The sequence below is a fragment of the Mesocricetus auratus genome, unplaced genomic scaffold (genome assembly GCF_017639785.1).
Source record: "Mesocricetus auratus isolate SY011 unplaced genomic scaffold, BCM_Maur_2.0 Super-Scaffold_100009, whole genome shotgun sequence".
In the NCBI taxonomy this organism is placed as follows: domain Eukaryota; kingdom Metazoa; phylum Chordata; class Mammalia; order Rodentia; family Cricetidae; genus Mesocricetus; species Mesocricetus auratus.
The window spans coordinates 75,985,323-76,003,506 of NW_024429193.1; the positions used below are offsets into that span (position 1 = coordinate 75,985,323).

The 18,184-nt window shown below is 41.2% G+C and overlaps 1 protein-coding gene across 9 annotated transcripts in view; it reads left to right on the forward strand.

The window, feature by feature from the left end:
• The window catches only part of Rapgef2 (Rap guanine nucleotide exchange factor 2), a 214,656-nt gene that overhangs the window by 132,959 nt on the left and 63,513 nt on the right, over positions 1–18,184 (forward strand). The window contains exon 1 of one of the 9 annotated variants that reach the window (XM_040752630.1): positions 8,547–8,565. The exons of the other annotated variants lie outside the window; for them this stretch is intronic. Coding sequence (XP_040608564.1) covers positions 8,563–8,565 — 3 coding nt within the window. The 5' untranslated portion in view covers positions 8,547–8,562. Of the gene's footprint in view, positions 1–8,546; positions 8,566–18,184 lie in introns of those variants that run through there. 9 annotated transcript variants of the gene reach the window in all.

Consider the following 18,184-nt stretch of genomic DNA (forward strand, 5'->3'; position numbering starts at 1 on the left):
TGAATACGGTTGGAATTTAAAACTGCCTGTCAGCTGTTAAGAATACAGAATAAAGAAGGCTTTTCAAGGCTGGCAGAATAACATGGGCCACAAGCAGAGAGTGAGGATACAGAGGGATCCAAGGACAGCAGACTCATCACTGTTGCAATGGGCTGTGTTCAAGAGGAATGCTAGGGCCAGTTGACGGTAGCTAAGAGATGAAAGACTGTAATCTGAAGATCCAGCGGGAGTATGATGCGAGTTAAGTAGACCAGGTTTAAGAAAACTTAATTAAGAAAACAAACAACAAACAAACAGCAGCTGCTTCTCACCTCAGCAGTTTGACCTTGTCTGCGTTGGTTAGGGTCACTCTTCACCATTTGACCAACACAGTGCCCTTAGCAATGAAAAATGGCTCTAGCCCTAATTATAGGCAGTAAATTAGGACTCCTATCACAGGTTAAAACTCCTCCTCCTCTTATCTGATCTCTATTTTGTCTGTTATGACAGATCTATTTCCTGAGATGAAATGAACTTATCTCTTGGGAAGATTTTCTTCAGTGCTTGCTCACAGAGAGGCCCAGAGGAAGCGAGGTCCTATTGTATTGTTCAAGGACAAGGTCATCTTGTCTTGGATTTGGGCCAAGAAACGCTGGCAGCAAATTAGATCTTTTTAGCTCCGTTAGAAGTGAAGAAATATATTTAGAAACTTGCCAAGGCATTACATGGTGCTGCTTACATGTGTACAGTTCTGAAAAGGTCTTTTTCATTGTAGTGCACACACCAGCAAAAGCTTCCCTATTAGTCAAAGGAAGCAGTGCGCTTCTTAGCCTTGCTTTTAAATATTGTTCAGTAGTGATCCATTTGAAAGCACCTGAGGATAAAATCAATTGATTAATGAAAAAGATAATGTTTGAAGCACATTATTAGAAGCTCAGGTGCTCCCCTCCCCCATTTAACTGTTTAACTATTACCAGACCACTGATCATAATGTAAACATCTTATCTTAGGTCTTTGAAGTACTGATATATAATTTGCACCAAGTTAAATTATTCCTTAAATACAGTTTTCCTTATTGTTAGTTCCCCTTGGGTTTAGATTGGGCTACATAGAGTCTTAAATATTCTAATCAGGTTAACTGTTAAGAACTCCTCTTGGGGTATAGCTCAGTGATATAACATGTCCTTAGCATGGATGAGGCCCTGTGTGGTCCCCAGCTTGGTTAAATAATAGAGAATAACTCACCGTTGTTGTGTCTGTAGTAATCCTTGTGTTTTACAGTTTCCCAGTTCAGATCAGTAGTTATACACAGATTTCATTTGGATTTTGGTTTGGTTATGAACTCAAAAAGATTTAAAGAATAAGATAAGTTATATGTATGTTATAGATATAACCATGTGAGTATGTAATTTAAATGAACTTTTGTAAGTGTGTCTTTAAGTTTATATTACATTCCTAGTTCTAAGATCTTTTCTGTGTCTTCTTATTTAGTGTCTGTCTGTTTGTTTGTTTGTTTGGGACAAGGTGGGGAGACAGGGTTTCTCTACAGAGCCCTGGCTCACTATGTCCTGGAACTCACTATGTATACCAGGCTGGCTCGCAGAGAGTTCCCTGTCTCTGCCTCTTTCATGCTGGGAGTAACTTGCGTCACCATGCCTGGCTTATTCCTTCATTAAGCAATGGCTTTTATTTTGGGGGACATGACACATGCTTGTCATTATTACAGTATCAGTGCTTTATAGTGGCTTGACTATTATACAGAGTGGGTTAAAGAGAACAGAGCCCGGTTTTCAGAATATAGACTATGAAGTTAGTGCACAAATTGAAGATAGAATAATTGCATAAATGCATTATTGGCCACCCAATTCACATAAGTGTGTCATGTAACAGAGCACTCACAAAAGTGGCTTTCTGGGAGCTCACAGCCTTTGCCCACAGTCTTTCCTGTTGGTAGTAAAACATGTATGCCATACAGAACTGCACTGTTTCACACTTGCCATTTCTCTATTTCAAGTGACCCTCACATCACAGGCCTTGTACACAATCACGGCATAGTCCGTCTCTCGTGTGTGTGTGTGTGTGTGTGTGTGTGTGTGTGTGTGTGTGTGTGTGTGTGTGTGTGTAGATCAGGTAGATGGTAGATAAAATCTCACTTGATCCTACAGTGTATGTTGTGTGCCTGTGTTCCCTTTTCACTCTTCAGTAATTATATAAACACTGTACATGCTTCAGATGGCTTCATTCTGTATTAATTCACCAGATCCTCCTGTTCATAAGAAAAACTGATTACAAAAGCATGTGGGGCATATGTCAGTTTTGTAACAAAATGACTGAATAAAAATTTTATGATTAAAATTATATTCTCTTGTAGAGAAAGCTAGGGAGATGGGTATTGTTTATACTGACTTGGTTTGACGATAGAACGAAGCATGCCCAATTCTATATGTCTGTACACACTCTCATATTTCGTGTACAAGGAGATGTGTGTTTCTTAAATATTAGCAACCCATAATCTCAATTCTAATTTTGCATAGATTATTTTTAGTAGAAGTAACTGCTTAGATTATTTTTAGTAGATGTAATTTGTTGGGGTGGGAAACATATACTAGCTCTTGGGACGAGTGTCTTTACTTTTTTTTTTTTTACTGCGTTTTATTAGAGATCTTAAAAATACAGATTATAGTGGGTACTGAAATGGATCATTTTCAGTTGGCCAACATTTCACTGAACTTTATTAAAGTGCGAAACACAGCATCATACTTTTTATAATAAAGGGAGGCAGCGTAGCATGATTGCTTGTAGTTGTTGTTGTTGGTCTTCTAAGGGCTGTGGAGTTGTGTTTCGGTTACCTCCTCCCCCGAAGGAACAACAAGCCAGACGGTTTTAGCCTTTGATTACAGTGTTTGTCATACAGGTGAGCGCTCTTTGTTCTGTTTTTTTCTCAACTGTTCAGCCATGCCAGAGTTGTGGGAATGTTACGGCATGCAGGTTTTGTGGATGCTGTGGGGTGAGAGTTGCGTACGTTGGTGACAGTGAGAAAGAAGCCCCCTGAAGTTTGGGGACTCTGGTGTAGAGCCTGGGCTGCTGGCCCTGTGGGGCATGGTCAGCAGAAGTAGACGAACACAACTCATACCGGTGTTTCCGGTCACCGAGAATGGGAAGGATGAAATTACCTTTTTACATATGTCTAATGCATTTATGTTCTTCTTGTGACGGACACCTTTGATCCTTCTTCTATCTAAAATTTGTTTGTGTAAGGTGTCTCCTGATGAGATGAACACTAGTTTTAGAAATGCAAAGTCATACCACTTTATAAGTAGCACTTGACAAAACTACCTAAACTTTTGTTCTTTTTTATTTATGTATCTATGTACACATGTTTGTGCGTATGTACCATGTGTCGGGACACCAGAGGACTACTTATGGGAGTCAGTTCTCTCCTTCGCTATGAGAGTTCTGGAGCTCAAACTCAGGTCATCAGGCTTGGTGGCATGTGCCTTCACCCAGGGACCCATCACAGTGGTTCACCAAATCATTCTTATTTAGTCATTCTTAATATAGTTACATCTTTGCGTTTTTCTGGAAACTTGGGCAAATTTTTAAGGTATGGGAAGTGAATATAGAATCAGAAAAAAGAGAAGTGAAATTGCAGATGTCCCAGCTAAGGAAAATACAAGCAGTTGTGACCAGTATCCCCCACCCCCACCCCAACCATGTGTCTTTTATCGGACAGACCTTTTACTGTGCTGTTGGGCACGTTCCCAGATTCCTTCCCTTGCATTATTCTCATTTCCTTCCCCACTTTGAGAAAAGTAATGACCTAATGTAAGTAGGAGTTAAAGCAGCTCCCTGTTGAACAATAAACTACAAAAGTGGACAGTGATGATAGTCAGTGAAGTTTGTTTTGCTTTAGAAAAAGGAATATGGCTAATTGAAATGTCCTTTATGTTTCTCCCCAGCAGGAGAACATAGATTAGATCACAGTTCTTACTCAATAAAAGTGTTTTCATTGTTGGTTGACCAACACTTTAAAAGTTCATCAACTGTGGCTAGGCACAGTGATGAACACCTTTAATCTCAGGCAGAGGCAGGTGGATCTCTGTGAGTTCAAGGTCTACATAGTGAGTTGCAGGACATGCAGAGATACATAGTGAGGCGCAGTCTAGGAGGCAGGAGAGGGGGCTGGGGGAAGGCATGTAAATCAGGTGTGGTTGCTTATACCTGTAATCCCAGCACTCTGAAAGGCTAAAATGGGAGGATTGCAGGCCCAAAGCCAACATGGGCTGCATAGTGAGACCTTGTGTCAGTAAAATAAAAATTTAACTGTTTTTGAGTACTTTAAATGGGTGGTGTAGTCCTCAAAGAAGATAATAAAATTTCCATTAGGTTAAAGCAGTATGTTTCCAGCCAAGAACATCTTATGTCTTGTACAACAGCACCAAGATTATATAAAATGGGGAGAAATTGCATTTTGCTACCATCGTGAGGAGTTTTATTTGTGCCTTGCTTACTTTGGAATTAAACTTTTGGATTACTTGCTTTGTTAGAAAAGAATATTAATAGTTAAACAATTGATTTTGATCACTGTAGGCTTACTTGGGAGTTCCAGAGAAGGAGTTGAAAATGCTTTCAAGCTTTCACGTCTGGTGGAGTAGGTTCTCTGGGCGCTGGTTGTGCTGTCCCGGAAGCACCTCACGGTGCATGGCTGGGACACCATGTGTAGACGAGCAGTACGCAGGAAGTGAGTCTGGCAGAACTGAGGGGGGCAGCACATGAAAAAGGCGTGAAGAAGCAGATGACATGAGGTTTAGGGAAGAAAAAGAAATGAGCTGAAAAATTGGATGAAGTGGCAGAATTGTAACACAAGGCCTGTGCTGTGTCCAGGGTACCGCTGCTGCTCTGATGATCATGAGTGGACTCAAGCCATCTCTCTTGACCTGGGCATGCTAAGTTATTTCTTACCTCTAACTATATAATGCTACCAGACGGAAGGGTCAAACATACATTGTTGTTCTTCAGTTTTTGACTATATGCATTTTAATGAAAATGTCTTTTGGGGGCATTAAGATACCATTTCCTTTTTTTTTTATGGCCCAGTAATACTTTCTGTTCATTATTAATATAAAGCATACTATAATAAAATAAAATGGTAGCAGCAGATATAATATTAGCCATTGATATAATTGTTGGTTTAGTTTAATGATACTTGCATGCAGTAATAGTGATGCACAGGTAGTTGAGGGCTAGGTATTTCTTAGCCTTTCCAGGTTCCTTGGCACATTCAGCTTGTCAAATAAAATTCAGTACCAGCATTTGTTTGTCCTAGTTACCTGTAAACAAACATTTACCTGAGTGTTTTGTGTTGCGACAGTTGGGGAGCATGCAGGGGGCAGCTGGCATCATAGGATGGGCATGCAGAAGGAGGTGTGCTCCAGCAGGTAGAGTTTGAACTTTTGAATAACACATCAAGTCTTTCAGAACAGTGAGGGTTTTGAAGAACCAGAGGTCGTCAAACAGGCCTGCGATGCCTCGCTTAAGAAGCTCAAACGAGAGAATAGGGAGTTTGAGATTAGTTTGGACCAACATTGGGAAACACTGCCTTACAAAAGACAGCACCCCAACATAGCAAATACAGAAGCCCACGACGAAATGGTGCTGAGCATAATCCGCTTTCACATTGGTTTAAATACTGTAGTATACTTTGTATGATCCTACATAGAGAGATCCTCTCTGAGAAATAGTTTGCAGACGAGAGATACAGCTCAGTGATAATATTTTTGTCCAGGATGTCCAGAGTCCATGATTCAGCCCCTGGAAAAAAAAATATACGCATGCCAACAGTACCTGTAACCTGTCACCTGTGAGTAAAGTCGTATGGAGAGAGGGGTCAGTAAATTCTGCAGTGCAGCAACTGTAGGGACTCTGGAGCCACAACTTGGGCTGATGACTGACCTGCTAGCTGCTCTAACCCGTGACATGAAATCTTATAAGACCGACACCATAATGTGTGAAAAGTTAGGAAACCCATGCAGTTCTTACAGTAATGTGCAGTCCTGAGGCAACATTTGTCCTCTGATATGCAGAGGTAATGGAGCTAGGGCTGCTGGATGTGAGACAGTCAGGGATACAGATACAGCTAAGAGACAGCATGCTCTATAGATGGCTGGATGACTGGATGGATGATGGATGGATGGATGGAAGATGGATGGGTGGATGACGGATGGATGGATGATGGATGATGGATGGATGGATGGATGCATGGATGATGGATGATGGATGGATGGATGCGTTTCTCTTGCATAGGTGATGTAGGTGTTCATTTGCCTCCCCCCCCTTCAGTGTATACTTCCTCAGCAACCTGCTGTATACTAATTCAGTATTAAAGTAAGACGCTAACAGTCACACTGTCACTAACTCAAATGAAAGGCTTTCTGTGTTTTTAAACTTCTCAATGTGTGCAACAGTGTAAGTTTTCTGTGACTTCCTTATACATAGTTAAATAATTTCCCCAACGTTGCACAACGGATGTGTGCCAAAGCCATTGGCCATTTTGTCTTGTGCATAGAAGTTGTATACAGATACACACAGATCTATAGCCCCACACATGCATGCAGGTATACACAGGCAACTATGTTGAGAAACCAGATGAAATGCCTCTAATGTTTCTTGTAAGCACACGATCACAGCATGGACAGTTTGTTATGCTTTATGAGCAGGGTCGTTCCTCTGTTTCAGAACTGATTTTCTTAAGTATTGGTTTGAAAGCAATTTCACATGTGTGTGATAGTGGCTACTACTTGGCTTCTTTATGATACGGTGTTTGAAGAATTTCAAATTCTTTACATAGGTTTTCTCTCATCAGTGTGACCTTTTAGGAGTCCCAGGAGTTGGCAGAGGTTGCCCACACATGCCACCACAGGGGCTTCTGTGTTTAGGCTGGAATTTAGGGGATTCTGCTTTTGCTTACATTTTGGATGGTACAGTTGCTTTCTTTATTTGTTTCCAGTTAAGTGAGTTATTCAAAGGGTGCTAACTTCAATTATCTCAAGGAAAGGTTTGTGAGCCTACTTGGCCTACTCACATGTCCTAGCTGTGTAAAGTACAAGTAAAAAAATCACATTCGCCTTGGTGACAGTTGTATCATTTCTTTAACCCCCTTTATCCATAGCACTTACTCTCTTGACACCTTTAAAGAAAACAAAACAAAATTGTGTCATCCAAAGTCCAGCGAAGATAGTTGCGCCTGCCCTGGCTTGGCAGTGCCATTGACTCTGGCGCAGTCCCCATTGGTTGGTGGGAGGTAGGGCTCTGCATCAGGCAGTATTAGAGCACCTCCTTCAAGGACTGTACCAAGTGCTGACTTTGCTGTACATCTGCTCTCGCTATTGTTCCCTGCTTCAAGTGTCATCGAGGCTGCCATAAAAAAGATGTTGCCTTCTGTTATGATTGGAAACGAAGTATCTGGAAGGTACTTCATTCTTTGAAGTCTTTGTCCCCAGCTGGTGACACTGTTAGGTGATTGGCACCGGGGCTGTTACTCCATCAATGGATGAGTGACCCCTTGATGAATCAATCCATGGCTGAGTGGACAGGAAGGAGGCGGGGCTGGGTTGAGGAACCGGATGACTGGGGGCATACCTGGGAAAGCCGTGTCTTACACCAGACGCTTGCTCCAGCATGCAGTCCTGCTGTGGAGCTCGGCCTCATTGTGTACAGGCCCAGCAGCAGTGGAGCCAAGTGGCCACAGGTTGACATCTCCAAAACTATGAACCAAAATGAAGCCTTACTCCCATAAGTTGTTTTCTCAGAGATTTTTGTCACAGAAACGAAGAACAAACACACCTTCAGGTGACTTGTGATGAAGCTAATGAGTGCATTTGATGTGCTGTCTGCCCCTGAGATCAATGGGCTTCTTATTGAGGCGTCAGAATGTTCATTGCACGTCACTCCAAGCACGCCAATGGGGTACTTCAAAGGAGGATGCTCGTGTAGACCTTCCCACACAGTGTTAGGAAGAAACTGGTACAACTGTGGTTTGGGGGGTTGTTGTAGTTGCCGTTGGCTGGTTTTTGGTATGTGTGTTAGAGGGGTAAAACAATACTACATATAAAACAATAAAATACTATATATGATATGCAGAGAGACTTAATTTTTTTGGGTGGGGGTCTGGTTTTGAGTACGGCATATGATTCCTTGTTGGCCGTCTTAGATCAATTACAATTCATTTTTAAGACCCTTCATTAATTGCTTTCTGCAAATTGGAATTGGTTGCAAAATAGCTCATAAAAGAATCACAGCTGATGTGAAAAATTTGCATTAATTTTTACCTTAGTGCTTCACCATTTTCCTCACTTATTAAGTGATTTTGTGCAAGTCGAGCTGCTTAGTAAGACCTGTCTTTGTAGTCATTCTGTGTGTTTGCAAGGAGGTATTTTTAGATAGTTTAGCTGAGCAGCAATCTGACGTCTTTAGAGGAGACATCAGTTCATTATGTGGATACAAATTCTATGCTTTCAGCTTTTATACACCAAGTCTTAATTTAAATTCCTTCATCTTGCCTTTTCTAACGAAAGAGACTATATCATGGTATGTATTCTGTTTCTTCCTAAGACCGATCTTTCTAGTTTACCTTTCCTTACATAAATGATCTAAGTAGAATGTTTTTATGTTTTTATTTGTTGTCGACTTAATATAGATCACAGAAGCATGGAATTCAGGGTCCTATTTAAATGTGCCATTTTGTATTGTGTTGTACAGTGCTTTGCTGTTATGATATGATTCGGGGGATTTAAGATAGTTGTGGAGCTTGTAAGTGCTGCTTTCTTTGAAGAAAAAATGTAAAGGACAGGATGTGGGAGTTGTGTTCTTCTTAATTGTGCATATTGTATTTCCCTTAAAAAGACAAACCCTCTTGTTTGGGAAAGATAATTTAATGCTGAGCGTATAAGAAAGAACACATGGCTATTTGCTTTCTCGTTCTAAACACAGTGTTTGAGTGAAGTCATGAACCATATCTTCTGGTTTTTCTCGTCCTGTTCCAGTACCGAGAGGAAGTTCTTTCGGCGTATGGATTTCTGTGTGTTGTTTGTGACGCTTGTTCTCATAGGACGAGAACCACGAGGATTCTCTTGGTTTACCATAAATGTAGATTTTTTTTTCCTCCCAATTTTATTACACCTAGTTTTAGGAAATAATTCAAATAGAAGTGCAAAATAAATGAATTAGTTTTCAAGTAGATGTTCTTTATTTATTTTCACAAATTTAAAGGTTGTGCCTGCTGTGTGGCAGACTGTCAGGGCTCAAGTGAAAACTTGTGCTGTTCGTCCAGATGTGCTGTCTGCATGGGGGGAAGACTCTGGGTTAAAGAATGGTCTCATCTTTTTTAACACAACTGTTTGGTGATATGTGGATTCAGTGATATTTTAGTTATATAATGGAATTTATCATATTTTACCATACAATGCAAATATAAATCACTATCATAGAGAAACAAACAAGTTCCTTAGAATCAAAAAAAGATGCTACTTGGGGAACCTGGTTAATAATGGGCATCAGTGTGAGTTTTCATTCTTTAAGAATAAAAGCAAAAACATATATGTATATGTATGTATGTATATATATCACAAAATTTAATATATGGAAGAATCTGGCATAACAATTTCATAGTATGAAAAACAGAAAGGAAGTACTGCAGCCATGACTTTTTATTTTAAAAAGAAAGCCTTTCTTGTTCTTAAAAATTAGTGTTGTTATGTAACCATTTAAGAATTTAGCTGAAGCCCAATATTAAGTGACTCAGATTCCTAGCTTCTTAATGATGCTTCTTTACTGTGAAATTCAGGGGCTTGCCAGATTCTTGAGCCGTGACTTCATTCTCCACCCCCCCAACCCAAATTTGCATATAGTAAGAAACTGAGAAACTGTCCAAAAGAATAGCTAATGCCCAAATCCTCATATGCTGAGTATAACATCTCTGACTTCAGGCTGTGCTGTGGTGAAAATCTGTATTTTAGTGACCAACTTCTGGTTAAAGTTTCATGTCGGAAGTCATCCGAAGGCTCTGAAATTCACCCCCTCACTCCCCCACCCCCAGCCTCTGCCTTGGATTGATTCTCCTTTCACTTTCCCCAGAACATCAGTTGTTTCTTTAGAGCTTGTCCCAACATCAGTCAACCAAGAATGGTTCCTGCATCTTCTGGTCCTCTGGCCCCGCCCATTGACCGTGCAGTCAACACTGTCCTGGAGGAAGAAGCTTACATAAGCTTCCTTTTGCTCATATATCCCAAGGAATCTTTCAGGAACTGAGAAATTGAGCATCTCAAAACATGGATAACCCGGGCGCTGGTGGTGCACGCCTTTAATCCCAGCACTTAGGAGTCAGAGGCAGGTGGATCTCTGTGAGTTCGAGACCAGCCTGGTCTACAGAGCAAGTTCCAGGACAACCTCCAAAGCAATACAGAGAAACCCTGTCTCGGAAAACTAACCAACCAAACAAATAAATAATAAATATTAATAACAAATAAATAAAAGTTGTGGCCCTGGTGGCTGATCACCTGGAGAGGAGTAGTCAAATGGTAATGAAAGGTTGCTGCTTGCCTGTTTGATTTTGCAGGCATTGTCATGGGGGGATTTGGAGGAGTCGACTCCACTGGTCACCTGTCTCTACTTAAATGTGGCTGGACATTTGAGTCTTTCCCATTCATTTCAGAATTTCTCATAGATTTGAACTGTTTTCCTGGAAGTCAGATAATACATTGCCTTCTCCCTCCTTTTATAATATACTTCGATTGTTCACCTTGTAATTAAGTGTGTCCCTCCTAATTAACTCTCTTACACCCCTAGAGGCTGCTTTCCATCCCTGTGGCTTCTCCCTTTTGCTCTTCAGTTTTCCACGGTTGTAGAAACATTAGGCTTGTTTGGTTGAGCACATGTCGGGTTTGTTTGGTGCTTTGTATCTGCCGTGTGGCTCAGTTTTTCTCGACTCTACAGTGAGACAGATAAGGAAGGCTCTGTCTCAGGAATCTTGTTGATCCTGTTGGTACCATTGAAAGCACTCAAGAGCCATGTTTATTTGCAAAGGCACAGTGATCCAAACAGTGAACATCTAGTTCCATTCAGACTTCATGAACTTTGGTTGTGTTTCTGTACTGGGACACACACACACATTTCCCAACTTCTTTAGACAATTCTATGGGCAGATTAGGTGTTTAACCATACTTTACTTTTTAAAATGTAAGTGAACTCTTTCTTGTTTTATATTCCTGTGACTTTTTATATGTTTCACTGGCATGTGTGTATAGACACATATCCAACTTTTGGTGCCTTAGGTTAAAAGGAGGAACAGCTAGAGTTGCTTATCTCCTGTTAGCATTACTTAATTATTGAATTTTTTTCTTTCACTTTTGAGATTATAAAATAGTTACATCATTTTCCCTTCCTCTTCCCTCCAAACTCTCCTATTCCTTGCTCTCTTTCAAATTCATGGCCTCTGTTTTCATTCATTGCTGTACATGCGTATATGTATGTGTATATGTATATATGTATATATCTTTGTGTAGAGTTGGGGCTTTGTGGACCTGCCTACACTGGCATGTCTGTTGGTGTCATATTTGTTCAACTGTTGTTCAGGCAGTCATGTTGGTGACACTTTATGAGTGTAGCTTTTACATCAGCAGAAGACACAACCTCATAGCAAATACCCTGATCCTTTGGCTCTTAACAGTCTTTCTACCCCCAAAGAATCTATCCTTGGCAATATCAAAATACCACCTTCATCATGATCAGTCATCTTGATCATTATTTATTATTATTGTATTTATATGTGATTCATTGTGACCATAGTTTCAGAGTGGAAGCCTGACTCGGGAGTTCCAACAGATGAGGTGAGGCCATCTGTTATCAGTGAATGTCAGTCATGGGGAAAAGCAGAAACCATTTCAATCAATGATTAGAAAAGGGGGTCCAGTGAAACTAAGTTTGTCTTTAGCAGTCTGGAATGAGCTCTAGATCTAAGTAGACAAAGGCCTGGGATAGGGAGCATGATGAAGCAGTCCTGGTCAAGCGTGGTCTGGCTCATTATTATATCAGTTCTGGTTCTGCTGTCATCACTCGGGAGCAATGTGACTGTCCCGGGATAGCCTCACCATCATAGAAAAGTGTCCTCATGGAGGGGCACAGTCTGTCCTGGGAAGCTTTGCTGTTCTAGGAATCTAGGATGACTTTGGGCTTAGCACAGTGACTCACCTCTGCACCTTTACCTCTGAAAAGTGGAAATAAACGTTGCTGGCCTTAGGAGCAAACATTTTCTGTGTATAAGCTGCTTAGGAATGTTAGATTATATGAAGTTTCAGCAGCCAGACATTCTACTTAGGGAGGATACAAGTATGGATTGTGTCAGACACTGAACTGTCTTGGGAGCTTCGGTATCTGAATGTGGGACAGTGGCAATGTGAGATGGGAAGCTCAGGAATTTGTTGGTTGGTTGATTGGTGTTAGCTGGGGACACTCAGGAGTCATATTTTTATCAAGTCACCAACTGTCATTTTAAGTGAAATGACCTTACAGTGTTAAGCCATATGAATGTACACATTTGGCAAAATAACAAATTATGTTAATTTTTGTAGACATAGCTAATGGCATTAGTAACAACATACTCCTTTTCAGTGTTTCTAAAAGATACTGTTTTAAAAGGTGATGTTCTCATTTACAATGTAGGACTTATGGGTGATGTTTAAGTTAGCTTTTCTATCCTCTAGAAGTATAGCCTGAACTCTACCGGTTAGCAGTGCTGCACATCAGCGATGCTCTTCCTCGTGACCATTCCATAAGCTGAAATTAAGAGGTTGTGTTGGATGAACCCTTAAGCCCTAGTGGGCCTGGCCTTGTGCTTATATGCAAGTCACATTTGTTTTGTGTCTCTGGAATTCTTCACACCAGCCCCCTCTGTGTTCTCACAACTCCCTAATTGGGTGTGGAGAGTGGGATCTCTTGTCTGCTCCACCCTGGTGAGTAAGATGAACTTCCAAGTATGAAAGTGATTTTCCTGCCAACCTGGAACTGACCATGTCTTCTAGTTTCACATTATAGCCTGAGAATTCCCAATGCCAACTGGTGATGTTAGGTACTGATCAAAGTAAGCGTCTATTTAATAAAATAACATTCTGTAGTAATTGAGAACTCTAACTGGACCAGGAACTTGTGCTCTAGCAATTTGGCTATCTGTTTATGTAACATTACTGAATTTTAAGATTTACCAGTGATCCTTTCATGGTGCTTTATATAGCAGAAGTTTTGGTTTTTAAAAAAGTTGAACAGTAGAACACCTAGGCCCCTCTAGAGTGTTGTCAGGTTTGAGAGGGTTACTGCAGGGTGTGTGTGTGTGTGTGTGTGTGTGTGTGTGTGTGTGTGTGTGTGTGTGTGTGATCTGCTTGGCACCCTGCACTCCAGTAAAACTTGTTTCTCACTTCTACTCCAGCCTTTTCAGGATGGTCTTACAAATCATAACACCCACCCTGTCCGCACCTCTCACAGTTTTGGCTGTGCTTACTAACATCTCATGTTACCCTGTCTTGTTTCCTTCCTCCCTTCTCTACCCTCCTTCAACTCCGTCCTCCAGTCCTGGTCACTGGAGTTCCTGAGCCACGGTCCAGGGCTTGTTGCCGGGGGGGGGCAGTGAACTAGTGCCTATTGAATAGTTAAACGAAAGAGTAAGCCTTGGGGTTTTGAGAGAGTTGTGACCCATCTACCAGGCTGTCGCAATCCAAATCCAGGAAGTTGAAAAATTGTAAGTTCAAGGAGTTTCATTCTTAACTCCTCTGTCCTGGCTTTCTGGGAATCTAAATTTATTGCTTAACTTCGTTTTGGATAGAAGAGAATTTTACTTCTCTTGTGCAGTAAAAATCATTCAGTCGTCCTCTGATGGTGCCACATGTGATTGCTAATAGAAGGGGCAGCGACAGATCTCGGGGAGAGAGAACCACGGAGTCAGGCCACCTTGTTCAGCCCCTCTCAAGGGCAGTGTCTCCAACCCTGCACTGGGCTGATGGTTCAGTACCTGCTGTGCTTGTGTTTAGGAAAGCTTGAGGATGGTAGATGTGTTCACTGCAGACAACATTCAGCAAGAGAACTGTCCATTAAATCAGCAGCTGCCATACAGGGTATGAAATTCTGTGAGTCGTGGGTGGGGAGGGGAGAAGGGAGGGTTGGGGGAGAGGGATATGAAGAAATGAACTCCTCTAGGGTGGGGGGATGTGGACACCTGGGAGAGATACTAAGCATAACAGTTGAAATGAGCTAAACTGTATAAGTACCCAACACAGAAACTGACAGGAAACGCTGAGGGGAATGATCAGGAGGGCAGCAGGGTGCAGGAATTACACAGTTTTCTAAGGGTAAAGGAAGCCACGAGAAGATAGTCAGGGGAATGCCATGACCGAGTATAGATTTTCCATCATATCTTCATCGTTTGCTCTGAACGAAAAGATTGCAAAGGATGTAAGGTCATTTAAAGAGGCAGACAAGGGCAGCAGCTGGGTGGTGGCCTCAGAAGAGAGCAGGGTGCCATCCGCATCCTCGGTGGAGTGCACACACTTGTGCTCATGCGAGGGCATGTCCCTCCATTGTTGGAAAAGGCAATAGTTTATATTTAATGATGTTTCTAGTTCGCGAGTGCTCTTTCTCATGCGTGCATGTGTGTAATAATGCTGCAGATTACAGTTAGCCCGTTGTAAGAGTGTACCTGGAGGAATGTTGTTCTGTCTCCCATACATAGGGAACAGAAAAGTTCATAGAGTAGCTGAATTTGAGGCAAACATGTTAAAAGTGGTGTTAGTTTACAAGCAATGTACCAAAGGTACCTTGGTTATGGAAGTAAATCTTTGCAAATGATAGAGAAGGTCACGGGATATGGTGGGGCTCTGGCAGAATTGATCGTGTTAGGGGGAGTATGATTGTAGCATGTGCTTGGCTCTTTCAGTGTGTCTAGGGTTGCCAGTCCAGAGAAAGGAAAAAGGAAGATTTATTGTCCTTGCAGTTCTTAAGCGTATATTCCTACTGGCCTTGGGCGCTGAGTAATCCAGATAAATGTCTAGTCAGTTCTTAGTGCCCTCCAGACAACCAAAGCTGTAGTTATTCTAGTTTGCCAGGGCCAAAACACCAAGGCCCGAAAACAAATGTGAAATTAAATTGACTTACCATCTTTTGAAAGAAATCCTAAAATGAACATTTTTATTCACTGAAGCAAAAGAAAAATCTGAGGTACTAGATTAATAATAATAATAATAATAATAATAATAATAATAATAATAATAATAATAACATGTAGTCCCTTTTGGCAGCTTAAGAAAGGTAACCAGGCAGTTTTTAAATTACAGACTGTGCTCCTTGGTGAGAAGTCCTACTTGTGGTGGTGAGTAGATGAATCTGAGTTGTCTCTTAAAATTAAATCAAGTGGAGTTTGTGTTTGTGGTGTGAAATAGGAGAGATGGTGAGGAGTTCTCAGTTCATACTATGCCTGTAGCTATAACTGACAAGAGACAAAGCTTCACGGTTGAATCGCCCCATGGCACATCTGTCTCTTGAGTCCTGGGATTAAAGGCATGTGCCATGCCCAGCTAAGATGATAGTTTTAAGTTGAGTAGCCAGCCCGAGGAGTTTTCATGAAGAAGTCATTATATTTCTTTGACCTAATGATGTTGCTATAATGAGCTTTTTAAGGTATAGAAGTTTCCTTCCTAACAAATTCTGTGTGTAAATATGTGAAAACATGTTGCATACATGGTGTGGGTTTATGCACATGCATGCATGTGTTTGATGAAGGTGGTGTGATTAAAACTGTTCCATTAGAGAATTAGTGTTCTCTCTATAGAAAACTATTCTTGGTGTCACCATGTCTGTGAAGTCACTGGCTGTCACATCACTTAGTTTTTTGTTGTTGTTGCTGCTGAAGGCTATTCTTACCACCAAATGGCAATTTTCTCCTTTAATTATTTGTTTCCATCTACTAGTTGCTAGAGTTGGCAAACCTGGCGTTCAGTAAATATTTGACCACATAATTAACTGAATAAGTAAATGGACTTTAGTGTTTGTTTAGTCCAGACTGAGCTTGATCCTATGGAGTGATTGGTCTGAATGTTAATCAGATGTTTTTCCATAAGGAGGCTAAAGATTTTTAAAATTTCACTGTGTTAAATTTTCCACAGGTAGTTCATGAAAATAAGAATAGTTTTTATAGGTTCATATGTGCTGTTCTACCAAACAAAACAAAATACGGTAGCTTGAGTACAAAAGAAGTCTGTTATCCTTTGTGTAAAATCAGTGTTCCTGATGAATGGGTATTTCCTGCCTTATGTACTGATTGAGAGTCACTGGCCTCCTTTAAAGTGTGTGGCTCTGTTGTATTGTTTTCAACAGTGGTGCTCTCTAAGGGAAGGGAATAGATTCTAGAGGGTCTTTGGGGAAATTTTCATCAGTAACGTATAGAAGTGGCATAATCACTTCTGATTTTTCATACCCCAAAGACTTCATCTCATTACATGGTATGTATGTAACTGTATGAGAAGATGGGAAATGTTATTCAGGTGTTTGTCAAAAGATGGTACTAGTGACTGCCTAGCTGGTCTAGCCATTGTATTGTGTGTAGGCTTGTGTGTGCATGTGTGTGTGCGTGTGTGCGTGCGTGCGTGCGTGTGTGTGTGTGTGTGTTCAATAGTGTGCTATCGCTTTTAAGTAGTTTGAAATTACCTACTAGTTAAGGCTTTTGATTCTGTGTGTGTGAAGCTTTCTCCTCAAACCAACTGCTGTTGCTTGACTCTCCCTATCCTTGGCTCAAAAATATTTGAAGTGAAGAATTACACCTACATGGAATATAGTAATACTTTGAGGTTTTTATTTTCAGAAACAGTGTATACAGTGTAAACGTGTATAACATCTGTGTTACATTAGTTATGAGTAATCTAGAGATGATGTAAGGTGTAGGAGAGGATGTGCATAGGTCATATACAAACATTATGCCATCTGATACAGGGATTTGAGATATTCAGGTAACACCTATATTTACTTTTGTTCACAAAGAGGGCATCTTAGAACCCTCCATACTGCACTTAGGAGTCTTTCTTTTTGATGTTTTAAGCTTTCTTTTCCTGAACTCACACTTTGCTGAGCATTTTTTCTTCTGTGATAACTAAGCACCGTTCCTCTGAGGCTCATCAGCTTGCTGTGTAGTTGGTTCTAGAAGCACCCGCCTGGCTGATAGTACCAGCAGCTCCTCCCTCTTCAGGGATTACTGCTTCCGTAGCAGCTATTGTGGGAGTGCTGGAAAACAAGATTATGAGAACTCAGGCTGGGTCCTTGTAGGATGTTATCAGATGCATTACCTTAGCCCAACCACGTAGTTGTCGTAGTTGTCGGGTTTTGTGTTTTGTTCAATTACCAGCCTTTATACATAGTGGTAAACATGTGGAGCCTCTTCCCTGGGGCTCTGGGCAAGCTGTATGATGATTTGAGCTTCCTTGTCTGCAGCAGGAAGGGGCAACTCCTGGGCTTGTCATAGCTGTTAGGACCGAGAGTGCATTGCCTACTTGTTAGTATGTGCATCCAAAATAACAGTGATTGTCACTAAGAAGATAAAACATTCAAAGGAGCTAGCTTGTGATTTAAAGTGGATAGCGTGCTAACCAGGTGAATTAATTATGTAGCATGTGTGTGTGTATGGGTGTGGGTGCACACATGTCATAGTGAGTGTCCCACAGTCTGTGTTTAGAGATTGGAGGACAGCCTTTCATAGTTCTCTGCTCCCACCCTGTTTGAGGCAGGGTCTCTCTTGTTGCTGCCGCTGTGTGGGTGCTGGTGAGCTTCCTGCAGGTTCTCCTGTGTCTGCCTTCTATGTCATCCACCATAAGAGTACTGGGGTAGCGTACAAATGCCTCTGCATTGGGCTTTTATGTGCCTTCCAGGGATCAAACTGAATAAGGTGATTTTTAAATCCCATGATTGCCAACAGTTGCCGTGTTTCTTTTTTCCTTTTACGAAGCAAATTTGGAGTTTATTAAGAAAAGGTCTTTGTACAGATCAAAGAATAGGAGAGAAAGAACTAAGAGAAAGGAAGAAAAGCAGACAAGGCCAGAGGCTTAGACGGTTGGGCTTCTGCTGCCAGTGGCTTGAGAGAATTGCCACGTTTCCCATCACAGATTCTTAGACCACACGATCC